Source organism: Myripristis murdjan, chromosome 1 (genome assembly GCF_902150065.1).
Source record: "Myripristis murdjan chromosome 1, fMyrMur1.1, whole genome shotgun sequence".
Classification (NCBI taxonomy): Eukaryota; Metazoa; Chordata; class Actinopteri; order Holocentriformes; family Holocentridae; genus Myripristis; species Myripristis murdjan.
In genome coordinates, this window is record NC_043980.1 from 15,681,563 (window position 1) to 15,694,172 (window position 12,610).

General features: G+C 38.1%; 2 protein-coding genes across 2 annotated transcripts; both read left to right on the forward strand.

Annotated features, from left to right (window-relative positions):
- Positions 1-393: 393 nt before the first annotated feature.
- Positions 394-4,676, forward strand: LOC115365208 (tetraspanin-1-like). Its single transcript, XM_030060083.1, has 7 exons — positions 394-459; positions 1,170-1,385; positions 2,075-2,149; positions 2,291-2,398; positions 3,028-3,174; positions 3,325-3,417; positions 4,574-4,676. Exons 1-7 carry the CDS (start codon positions 403-405, stop codon positions 4,628-4,630), a joined length of 753 nt encoding a protein of 250 aa, XP_029915943.1. The 5' UTR covers positions 394-402; the 3' UTR covers positions 4,631-4,676.
- Positions 4,677-10,814: 6,138 nt separating this feature from the next.
- Positions 10,815-12,165, forward strand: dand5 (DAN domain family, member 5). Its single transcript, XM_030055549.1, has 2 exons — positions 10,815-11,297; positions 11,869-12,165. Exons 1-2 carry the CDS (start codon positions 10,815-10,817, stop codon positions 12,163-12,165), a joined length of 780 nt encoding a protein of 259 aa, XP_029911409.1.
- The last annotated feature ends 445 nt before the right edge of the window (positions 12,166-12,610 follow it).

Sequence of the window (12,610 nt, forward strand, 5' to 3'; positions counted from 1 at the left end):
TCAATAATCTCAAAACTTTGACCCTTAGAGGGGTATGTAATACTAGGTATATAGAGAGAAGGCTGAAACCCTCTCCTGTTTCCTCAGCCTGTCCCTATGGTTAATGTGTTACTAAAACAAATTTGACCCTGGTGTATGCATATGTGTGTGTGTGTGTGTGTGTGTGTGTGTGTGTGTGTGTGTGTGTGTGTGTGTGTGTGTGTGATACAATGAAATTCTACACTATTGATTTGTTCTGTGACTATTTAAGTAAAATGTAAACCAGTACACTGAACCAAAAGTCTCAAAAGGACACGAATAAGAGGTGTTATAATAGTGTACACATCATACCACTTATGTTCTTTAAATTAACAAACATTTGTTTTCTTTTTTAACAGTGTGAAGCCACAACAGCCAGCAAAGATGTGTTGCTCTGGATTTCTCAAAACCATGATGTTTATCTTCAATGGCTGCATCTTTGTAAGTGGACAAAATAAATAAATACATAAAGTAATTATCATCAGAAAAATTCATGAGCCTTTACTGTCCACCTCTCTTTCATAGATCGATCAAGAAGCCATAATAGAGAACACAGTTCATTCAGCATGTTAGCCATTTCTTTCAGCTGTATGTAAAACCCCATTTTGTAGCTATTGTATTTATATAAGGGGGGACATAACATAAGGGGGAATTTCAACATGCTCCCTATCTTCTGTTATATCTAAGCTACAGTTTCAACACCTAAACAAACCTCTCCAGAGAATCCCCAAGTTGAACTTGCGTTTGCCTGCTTGTGTTAATGACCTCTCATAGCTCAAGTTCAAATTGTGACATTCCACCTCTTTATTTCTTTGAGATACAAGAGCTCTAACCTCAGAAGTACTATTTTTAGTAAAGCGGTGTAAAAAGCCAAATACATTTTGTCATAACACAGTTTGTGTCCTTTGAAGTTGCCTGGGCTGAGTCATTCAGCATGACTTAACATTACCATGCTTCTTTTAATTACAGCCATTTCTTTTTATTGTTAATGTCTACCTGAGAATTTTCTTTTGTGTCTCTGCTGTCTCTCTTCTCTGTTCCCACTGTTTCCTCATACTTTGTGGCAATTTCTCTGTCTCTCTGACTCTCTCTTTTTCTCTCTGTCTCATTTATTTCTTTCCCTTCCCTGCTGTATTCTACCCCTTATACAGTTGGCAGGTGCAGCCATCCTGGGGGTGGGAGTGTGGGTGAAGGTGGACAGCAGTTCCATGCTGGACTTGCTGGGAAGCCTGGAGGGTGCTCCACCTCAGCTGGCCCAATTGGCCAACGTGAGCTACCTGCTCATGGCTGCAGGCGCTGTGCTGCTGGTCATTGGCTTCCTGGGCTGCTGTGGGGCCATCAAGGAGAGCAAGTGTATGCTGCTGACGGTGAGCCATTTTTAAAACGCCATGTGCAGTTGATAAAGTATAATAATTATAATGATAAAGACTGAAAAAATTATTTGATCTCAACATTAAATAACTAGTTACTACTTGTGACTGTTTACTAATTTATTGAGTCCTATTTACATTTGAAATTATGTCAGAAATTCTTTCCTTAGTGTTGTATCTCATTTGTACTCCAAGGCTTACCTGTGTTATGTCATAAATGTGATGTTTACTTACAACATCAAAAAAATAGAAATCAAATCAGTAATACGGATCTTTAAATCACCAGTCAGAATGTAGATGGTGGTAGCGTTTCCGTCAGTTCAAAGTGACATATTTTCTTCTAGTGAAATAATAAATATGAAATTAGACAGGATTCCTAAAAGCATGGAGAACAGTCTGTCAGCAATAAGAAATGTGAATCATCAACTTGATTTTGGTGTGATTTCTCTGCATGAAGGGGAATTTCATGAATCTTTGAATGTTTCAGGTTTAATCTTTGTGATAATTGATCAGCTTACTAATAGTGTTTTTACTGCTCACTTTATTAGACTCAGCCCCTGCCATTCTCAGTCTCTGTTGTTGTAGTGGTCAGACTTTAGTAGCATGGATATGCAAGATGGCAACAAGAGAAAAGCTTGTCCAGAGTGAGAAAGTGTGTTTACTTGGCATCATTTATCCCCCTCCAGTTCTTCATCATTGTGCTGATCATCTTCCTCGCCGAGGTTGCTGGTGCTGTGGTGATGCTCGTATTTCAGCCATTGGTGCGTTGATTTCAGTAAAAAAAAAAGCATAATCTTCCTAGGCAATATCTGCCAGTGGACAGACTTTGCACACTTGATGAGCATGAAGCACGTCACTAAAATGTGCACAATTACACAAAATCTTCTGTGTGTCCTTTTCAGGCTGAAAAACTTCTGGATGATCTGGAGGTTGAAGTAATAAAGAGTATTGAAAAGGACTATGGAGAGAGTCAAAGCCTGACCTCTCTCTGGAATGCTACCATGGAGGAGGTACGATAATTTTTTAAAAAGTGAATCTCCATATCAACACTACTGTATATGATCACAGGAAATCATTTGACCCCTTTGACACTGAATTGATAGGTAAGTTGACGGAATTACCATGGCTGTTTTAAGTATTCCCAGACAACAGAAACTAGACTCATCACTCATAATGGGCTCAAATCTCCACCAATGCTGAGTTTGAACAACTCTCCAGATTTGCTGTTATACTTAGACACCCCTCCTATCACTCTTTTAGATTAAATTGACTTATTGACCCTGTACATACCCTTATTATTTGGAATTGAGTCTCAATATCTGTTAGTTTCATAGATATGGCTAAAATATAATAAACATCTGACAGTGAAAATGCCATTCTCAGATGATCACCAAAATCTACGGAATCATTTCTTGGCCCAAGGATATCCACCAAATTTCATGTTCCTACCTGAGAGACAAACAACAAACGGGGACAAAAAAACCCTTCAGCAAGGGTCCCTATCATTGTCTTTGTTTTTTGTTGTTGTTGTTTTTTTTTTTTAACTATTCTGATCCAGTGCCCAGTCCTATCCCATGCTAATGTAACTACTGAGAATGTGTTTGTTTTTAACACTTTCATCTTTGTGGTCTTTTTCCAGTTGAAGTGCTGTGGATACAGGAACTATACCAACTTTGATGACTCCCCTTTTCACAAAGAGCACGGAGGGATTTATCCTGACCCTTGTTGCAATACAACCATCACAGACACCATTGGTGTATGCAGTGATACCGCAGCACGTCTTTCGGTATAAGACCAATTTACTGTTTAATGAATGTGTGCTGGTACGTTATGTGTACCTTAATGCGTGTCAACAACAAAGTGATCCATCCTGAATCTTGATGTTATCTAATGGTCATTCTTTTAACTTAGATCAAGGCTGTTGTTTCTCTTTCAGATGATTGATGGGTGTTTTAACAAACTGCTGCAGCTGATAAAGGACAACGCTTTGATCATTGCAGGTGTGGCACTGGGCATCAGTGCTCTTGAGGTACAGAAAACACATTATCATCTTCACAAAGGGCTTTTTAAGCTTCTCAGCCATACAGTTTATACAGCAGTCTAGAGCATTTAACAGTGTCAAGGTCACACAATTTGGGCTCGTGGGTCAAACTTTATACCAGATTGTCTCTTAAAAATAAATACCTCCGTATATGATGCTGTTAATTACAAAACTGTGGCTTGGCAAAAAACATAATGACATACCTTTCAATACGGAATGTGGTTTCTTACCTCACCTTTATAGTCATTAATCATTAAATATAGTCATATTCTTGCTTTATATCTCACAATATCCCACTGGTAATTAGTTAAAACACACAACTAGATTATAACTGTCCTAATGAAGTATCATAACGAATATTTTATTAGACAATAGTAGACCACTACTAGATTGTGCTTTTGTGTTTTGTGTACTGATTTTATTTTATGGATTATTGTTTATTTATAGAAAGCAGAGCTCATTTTTCACCATCTGGCAAAAAATCTCAGATCTTTCTTCAGTGCTGTTCTCCTTTCTCCTATGTCAGGATATTATGATCAAGACTGGGCACTGAACTGTGATTTAGACTGATGCTTCTGAACAGTAAAATGTAGGCAAAGTCCTGAACACACTGTACTGCAGAACAGTGGAATAACTGAGTGAAGCTGAAACTCTTTTCCATGGGAAAATCACTAGTTCCAGTAATCACAGTAGTCAGTGTGGGGATATTTCAGTGATGGACAAAAAGGTAGAGTGAGGAACTGAATGTGCATGTGAGTGTGTGATTGAGAGAAAAAAGAGAGAGAAAGAGAGTGAGAGAGAGAGACACTGCAGACCAAGCCCATATTTTTTCTTTCCCTCAGAGCTGTCATACGTTTTTCAAGACATGTTTATCTTTTGTCTACTATATTCTCAACTACCAAGATCTGAGGAACGGAGGTTTCAGTGATTATTTTTTAGTTATGCATTATTCTTTATACATTTATGCAGTTGTGCATGTATTTGCCTACATACTAAATAAGAAAATATGGCAGTTTTGGCATATCACAGGAAAAAAAAAATAAACCTTGTAATTGTCTCCTCACAATAAAGAACCAATAGACTATATCTCAGCTTCATGTGCTGCTAAGAATGCATAATGACCCTATGACCTGTTGTCTTACAGATTGCAGCCATGGTGGTTTCAATGACCCTCTACAAGCAGATTGGCAGAAAGGGATAATGTGTTCCCTTGACTTGGGACAAGATGACAACAAAATGGTTGGAACCTGTTCTCTATTAGAACTTGATCTAGTTTACTTTTCAGTTATTCAAAATACAGCGAAGCCTGTACAGTACAGCTTATTTGTGTTGGATGAAGTGGTGGACTGAATGTGTGTAGTCACAGCATCAATTTTCAAATTTATTTTGTAATATATTTATGATGTATTACTATAGGCTGTGTTGAAAGCTTGATTTGATAGATGATGTACAATTTAGAGATGAATCTACATAACTTGTGTGAGTTGTTTGTGTGAAAGGGTTGTATACTGCAGGATCATCCCCTGCCATCACTGCAGCAATGTGAATTTATTTTTGTATGTTTGGTCATATTGAAAAAAATAATTACAGATATCTTGACTTTTCCTTTTGTTTCCACATTGACCACCATTTTCTCTTTGCAAATGTTCAGCATATGGTAAATATACTACATGCATATACCTGAAATTCTAAGACTGTCAAAGGATAAGGGTCAAACTGTTGTCCAGATTAAATGGGTTCCAGGTTAGGCTAAGGTTAGATTCCTCTGTAGGACAATAAATTTAAACTGAAGATGACAAATTTAGCTGTTAAAGGTACAATATGTAACTTTGCGACTCCATGAGACTTTTGTCTGTGTGCTTGTTTTCTTCTTTGACTGGCTGAGGTGATCTTGCTGTTTGTGTCTGCATCTGTAAAACCTTTGGATGAATCCACAATTTGCAGACAGGCTTCACCATAGATCTCAGAACTTGTTTTTGAAAAACTGCAGCAACAATATAAACTAAAAAGAAAACATAACAACCTCCAGTTTTACCTAATGAAAGCCCTAATTGTAGATGATTGTCTGTAACTAGTGATGCATCTATGTCCACAGGGGGCTCTAGGAACATTTCATCATGTTGTTTGAGAAACCCCAAAGTGCATAATTTTTGTATTGGTATAAACCATACTCTTGATATCAAATGATCTCTTTTTAGCAGATCTTACAATTCAACATAAATGTGTCTGACCAGACAGTCTCTGCAGCCAAAAAGAAGATCAGCTGTGGTAGATAAATTAAGATCATCATTATTGATTGAATACTGTAATCTTGTGTGGGCAGTCGGTTGGGGTTATGCGTGTGTGAATGCGTGTGTGCGCTTGTTACACATTTATCTTTGCATGCTGACTTTACACAGGCAGAACAGTGCGACAGCTGTCCATTATCAAAAACTCCCTGCTATTCCAAGTGTTACCAGATGAGGGTGGTACAACCAGATGGTGGTCACACTTGTTTACTGTGTTAGATGTAGAAATTAAACTTTTCTGGCACTGCTGTGTATTGGACGATAGTCCCTTTTACACACAGAACACACATACATGTTTATCACTGTTCACACTTGTAACCATGTGTAAAATTTACATGTAGAATAAGTTCACATGCCCTGACCCTCATGTACAGGTGAAGCGAGGTTTTAGAAAAATAGTGAATGAGCACCCATGGCTGACCTTTCATCTCTTTTTTTACATGGATGGCTGGATTCCTTAAGTCAGTTCAGTTTGCTAACATTTTTTAGAACAAAAGATTTACTGATTCACTAGTTTGCAAACTTTTACCTCTCCCCCTCCTAATGCCTGTCATTAGCATGTTACAAAATGGACAAGACTAATCCAGGGCCTTATGCAATTTACTTGCTCTGGGTGAAAGTATATAACATAAGACTGTCATAACCTTTTTTTTATTTAACCTGGGAGTCTTTTGTTCACATGAGCACAAAGGAAGTTTTCCTATAGGCATGTTGCCCAAATAGTGAACTAAGCCAGCAACAAGTGATGTAAGAAAGGGGTGTCCCATTACTCCTTAAGTAGCTGTGCATCCTCAAAGACTTGTGCACCTTCTCTGTGTCACAAAAGCTCCCAGAAAAGAACCTCAGGACACAAAATGGGGCTGGGCAGACATCCCAGACTGACAAATCAGTCTGCCACTTGCATTGGATGAACAAAGTTAGCTGGATGAGGATTAGCAAGATAATTTTAACTTAACTGTGACATCATATTAGCCTGGATTAATTCAGAGATGTATGAGGAGTAGGGCCCAGGAAACTATACAGAATAACACAGTCTACGGTCCTAATTAAAATTCACTAAAATGTGTTGACATATATTTTTAAGGAAAATCACAATATAAAAGATTGTTCTCAAAGTGTCTTTATTGTCACAACTATGCTAAAAACAAGTTGTTGTTGGTTTTTTTTATCATAAAAGCCAAGAGTATTGAGACAGCTAGAATTTAAATCTAAAATAGGACATTTGTATTGGTGATGCAGCTCTTCCCATGCTACATTTTCCATTAATCCTAAAGATTTCCTGGGATTATAATTTTAATGTCCCCCTCCCCACTTAACATGTTGAATAAATGTATTTCAATGTAATTTTGACTGTCTAATGTGGATGCTAATATCAGTATTAAATGCACCAATATAACAGAATTTTCTTTATTGAAAATTCAGTAAATTTGGCCAAGTTTCAACCAACCAAGATTAAACCATCAGTGTGCAGAATAGAGAAACTCTCGGTTGGTTTTTGGGTGATCTGAAGGAAATGACGGGATCAGATTTGACATGCAAGCCTGAAAAGCACGGAAAAACATTGACATTTTACAGTTTTCAAGGTTTTTAAAAGTATTTGAATTCATAAGGTTTGGGTAAAGTTTGAGTAAAGTTTACTCAAACCTGTGCACCCATTTACTGTGATAGAAAAAATTACCTGCCCATTTCCACAAGTTCAAAGCAATGATCACTGAAATCTACAATATCTACAAAACTGCAGGTTTCACAACTGAAATTTTAAAATGGGAATTATATAGGCCCCTAGGTGATGCTATTTCCCTTCTCACCGCAGATTATTAAATGCATGAACAAAATAGAGGAGGTAAACACCAAAATGGCTTATCAGCCCATTCTGTTGAACAAATTGCCCTCTGCTCTCAGCCTTTTCTATTGGACATGTTCCTCTAGAGAGGATATAATATTCCACCCCAATGACTTTCATGTGGGATGTAACACTATATTAAAAAATTCTCTCACAATAAAAAAAAAAAAAAAAAAAAAAAAATATATATATATATATATATATATATATATATATATATTGCACATATTTTATGAACTTCAACCATTTTAGGAAGTAAATCCCTGATATTAAGTCAATATATGTCTCTGACAGTAATGTCTGTATATGTGAGAGAAGAGCTCAGAATGAGGCAGCGAGACACAGCTATTTTATTATGTTTTGTTTTGTTTTTCAGGCATAAAAAAATTCCAGTAGAACGCACAAAAATAATATCCTTTAGTTTTCATAACATATGACACAACACCTACTCACATAATTTTGCTCTATATCACTGAAGCACAATAGTAGGCCTAGTTATTGTTAATGGGAAAAGACAGGGTTGAGAGATTTGTGTGAAGTTTGTTATTTTATTAAACCAATCTAATTCAGTCAGCTTTACTGTATCATACAGTACACTCTCTACACTAATATTATCCATACCAGAGCATTTGGCTGAGGCCAGATTGGCTCACAGGCTCTTATGAGATTTGAGCTGTGGGGTGAGCAGTGCCACATCTCTTCTTGACTGACCCTCTCTTTCTGTAGTACCATACTGTGAGAAGCAGTATATAAGTGGTGCTATTATGCTCAGTAATTGTAATTATGCAATTTAATTATTTTACTCAAGTGTGTGTGTGTGTGTGTGTGTGTGTGTAGGTATGTATATAGATAGATAGATAGATAGATAGAGTGTGCCTGTGCGCAAAACAAGATCTGAGACATATTAAGCGATCATGAATAAAAAATGTTGTTTTTCAGAGAATAAATAAGTGATACTGAGCTTAATAATGGCTTTTGTTGACAAGAAATTAACTGACTGTGAGTAGCAAGGTCACCATATTAAAAATACCACCATTATATACAGTGAACTGTTTTAAACACTGATAGTTGAAAATAGATGTGTGACTGGATAAAGTGCAGGGTGTGGAGATAATGCTTTGCAAACTGTGCCCTCTTGTGGACAAAGCTTATATCTGAATCTAGGGTTAGCCAATCCTCCCATAATGACACTGAGCTTCCTCCTCGGTAAACTATTATTCATCAGGCCGTGAGCACCGACCTGCCCTGCTGTTGAGGATGTACGAATGTTTTAGATTGTTTAACAAGAGATGCTACTTCAGACCAAACAGCCTATGTCCTTTTGGGAACTTTCCCCTCCCATTCCCACATGTATTCAAACTATAAATTTAAGTGGTGGGTCTGGGAAATGTAGATGGGAAGAGGCAATAGCAAAAAGTGCCTCTTTACACCTTGGTCTCCATGAGAAACCCAAACATTTTTACCATCGTAGCAGTGATGGCCAGTTAGCTGGTTGACCACAAACAGCCAGCCAGTGTGTGATCAGGTCACGGGTGAGAGAGCACACAGCAGTCTAATGGTGTTATGATGGGTCATCACAGGACAGGCTGGGAGGCTGCTGCATGGTGGGAATAGATGGATAGGAGAGGGCCTGTTTACACAGAGAGCATAAACTCATTATTACTTAATAGCCAGAGGTAATAGGGACACCTTGCTAAATAGATGGGGTGGCACTGTTGATTGGCTAACACTTTTTAACTACAGAGGTCTTTCTGAAGCTGCGGGAAGGAACCTAAAATAGGGTTGAGAATAAAATATTTAATGAACTTGGATCCTAGGCTGAAACAGTGATTAGAATATACTTCTCCACAGTAATTTCACTCAGTGTCTTGTTCACACAAATGCGTAATTTTCCAGCATAATTTGATTGTTATATGATGAGCTTGCAATTATAACCCCTAGCTGACATTTTTGAAAAATGAGATTTTTTTAATCAAAGCTGAATTTGATTTTAACTGAATTATCAGGTTTTTATCCTTTTTTTTTTATTACCACAAATGTAGTAGTAGTAGTAGTACTAGTAGTAGTAGTAGGAGTGGTGGTGGTGGTGGTGGTGGTGGTGGTAGCAGTAGTAGTGGGAGTAGTAGTAGTAGTAGTAATAGTAGTAGTAGTAGTAGTAGTAGTAGTATATATTAAAAAAAAAAAAGTAACAATAATAATAATAACAATAATAATAAACAATAAAACAGATCAGGCTACATTTTTGATATGAATGAAAAAAATGTGCAGGAGCTTATACACATTTTCCCCTAGAATGTAATCTGCAAGGAAGTGAAACACAAAAGTTAAAAATTAACTCTCTTATGCATAATAAAAGAAAGAAAGGGAAACAAATCACAAGAAAAGACATATTAGCACACAAAAGTGTTACTTTGTTATTTTATACTTGTGTAGTATTACTTATATCATCTTTTGGGGTTGAATACTTAAAAAAAAAAAAAAGTGGAAGTTACATTACAGTTGTCAGCTAGTATGTTAAATATTTTGTACCCCAATATTTTACTGCTCTGCACCCAAACAAAACTGTATGATTCTAAGCACACAATGTGTTTCTCTTCATCTCTGGTAATGCTGGTGTAAAACAAAGTTTCAAATCTATAATATCTACTGTCATCTGCAGGATCAATAAAACAATCATGTGTTTACAAGATACATTTAAAGGAGTAACATGAGGAAATTTTAGCTGCATATAGAGATGGTTGCATGGATATAGACAAAGCTTTTTTTCACATATTTGTTCTTGATCTAGATGTAACCCACGTGCATGTGACCCTCCCCTTGAATATATTATTTGAAACCAGGGTGCAAACCTTTTATAGATGTCTAGATATTTTATGACTACATTTTAAACACTCTCCTTGAAAACAAAATCCTTTCATCTGGCAACGATCCACGACCTAGAGTTTTGACCTAAGTGTGATGTCTGGTCTGGTATGGGAATTGCGACACCTTCTCTGCTTTAAAACGCAGGTGAGAACTGGCTGCTGCCTATATAAGACTCTTCATCCGCCACAGTTAGAAAGCACTGACAGCAAGGTTACCTTTTGGAACCTTGGACCACCACTAAGCCAAGATTTGCATCTTTTTAATTTGTGTTTGTGAAACAGATTTTTGCTTCATTTCTTTGGATTTTTTGTCTATTTTTGAAATCAAGAACACTGAATTTCTTTTTCCTCAATTTTCCGTATTTGGGTTATTCTCCCATTTGTGAAAATATGGCTTTTGTCATCAATTTTGTTTTTTTGTCAGTTTGGGCAGTTGTAGCTTATACACTCCCTCACAATACCATTCTCAAAAGCTCATCGTTCGACTTTGAGTCATCTGGCAGCGGGCCAGATGAACCTGTCCGAGGAATAGTCAAAGTTGTACGAGTCAACCCGCATGTCCTGCCTCAGTCAGGGCTCTTCAGACGGGGTCTAGCCCCCAGGGGAGCCCCCTCCCTCAGCTCCAGATTGCCCTTCCCTGCCTTCCTGTCGCGAGGACGGCCAGGCTCAGCCCTGGCCCCGAAGGCTCCAGTAAGCCCCCTCCACCACCTACGCCCTGAAACCCCCACTGGGTTGGACCTGAAGAAGAGACAAGGTCTGCAGATGTGGCAGAGGGCCATGGAGAAAGGAGACCATGGAAAGATGAGCATGTCTCTGCCTGTCAGCCTGAAGGACACTACTAAACAGACATGCTCTGCCGTACCTTTCACTCAGGTAAGACTGACCGAAAATTCCTATGTTGAGCCATTTTCTGTATACACATGAAAAAAGTACTTCTTAACACTGCACAAAGTCATAGCAAGTCATTCAAATCAAGTCTTAAAATCTTTTTTTTTTTCTTAGAACAAGTAAAAGAAATTTGTCATTGGGATGAGATAATCTCATTCGTTTCCAATGCAGTTTCACCTGTTAAGGATTTCTTCCTTGGGAAAAGTATAAATATGTTGAAATAAAGTAGAATAAGACAGATCAGCCCACTAGCAACAAGACGATGACACTTGATGTAAGAAAATTATTGAAGAGAAGCTGATTTGCATTGGAAACTCAAAGATAATTTGCTCCAGTGTTGCTGAGTTTTGCTTTTTCAGTGAAAATTACCAAAGTGTTGACTGGACTGTTGTTTATTCAGTCATAGGCTTTATATGGCTCCGAGTTTAGTGTTTGAAACAAATAATAAAGTGCTGAACTGACTCTTATGATGTGGATCAGCACCAGCATAGTGTTAATGTGGTTGGTGGGAGTTTTCTTGTACAAGAGTCTAACTGCTCCTGTGTCCTCCTCCCAGCGAGTGACAGCAGAGGGATGCAGCACGGTGACAGTGCACAACAAGCTGTGTTTTGGCCAGTGCAGCTCTCTGTTCGTCCCATCTGGGGGGGAGTTTTCCGGGCTGGGTACCGGGACGGGAGGCCTCCATCGTGCCCCCTGCTCCCGCTGCGCCCCATCCAAGGCTCACACTGTGTCCATACCCCTGCACTGTGGAGCCGAGGTCCGGCAGAAGCGAGTGATGGTGGTCGAAGAATGCAAGTGTGAGACAGGCCGTGAGGAGGGACATGCTGAGGCTGCAGCTTTAACACACCTCTGACTGCGCATCAAAGATAAATATACTGTACCAGAATCAGAATCAGAAATACTTTATTTATCCCCAGGGGCGGAAATTGTTCCACTTTAACCATGGGAATGAAAGGCAGATAAACTCCTGCTTTTGTCCTAAAATGTGTAGCTTATCTTAAAAACAACAGGATGCATGTGTTGGCATGTAACTATTTTGACTATTGTGGGAAATATTTATATGTTGTGTGTGTGTGTGTATGTGTGTGTGTGTGTGTGTGTATTTATATATGACTCTGAATGTCTTATTCAGAAGGAAGTAGTTTTGGTGGCTAATATAACCACTGATTGTCGACAATATGACCTAAATGTTGGTCATGCAATGCTCTGCTGCAACATATAGTGCAGTGTTGTCCACACTGGACTGTGTTTATGTTCAACAACTTGTTTAGGTTCATCTAATCTGGAAGATTGTGATT

Excerpts from the sequence above, each read along its gene's own strand:
- LOC115365208 (XM_030060083.1), top strand. The coding sequence starts at position 403 with ATGTGTTGCTCTGGATTTCTCAAAACCATGATGTTTATCTTCAATGGC. Across the intron at positions 1,386-2,074 it reads GCAAGTGTATGCTGCTGACG|TTCTTCATCATTGTGCTGAT; the intron begins GTGAGCCATTTT and ends ATCCCCCTCCAG. Across the intron at positions 2,150-2,290 it reads TGCTCGTATTTCAGCCATTG|GCTGAAAAACTTCTGGATGA; the intron begins GTGCGTTGATTT and ends TGTCCTTTTCAG.
- dand5 (XM_030055549.1), top strand. The coding sequence starts at position 10,815 with ATGGCTTTTGTCATCAATTTTGTTTTTTTGTCAGTTTGGGCAGTTGTA. Across the intron at positions 11,298-11,868 it reads CTGCCGTACCTTTCACTCAG|CGAGTGACAGCAGAGGGATG; the intron begins GTAAGACTGACC and ends TCCTCCTCCCAG.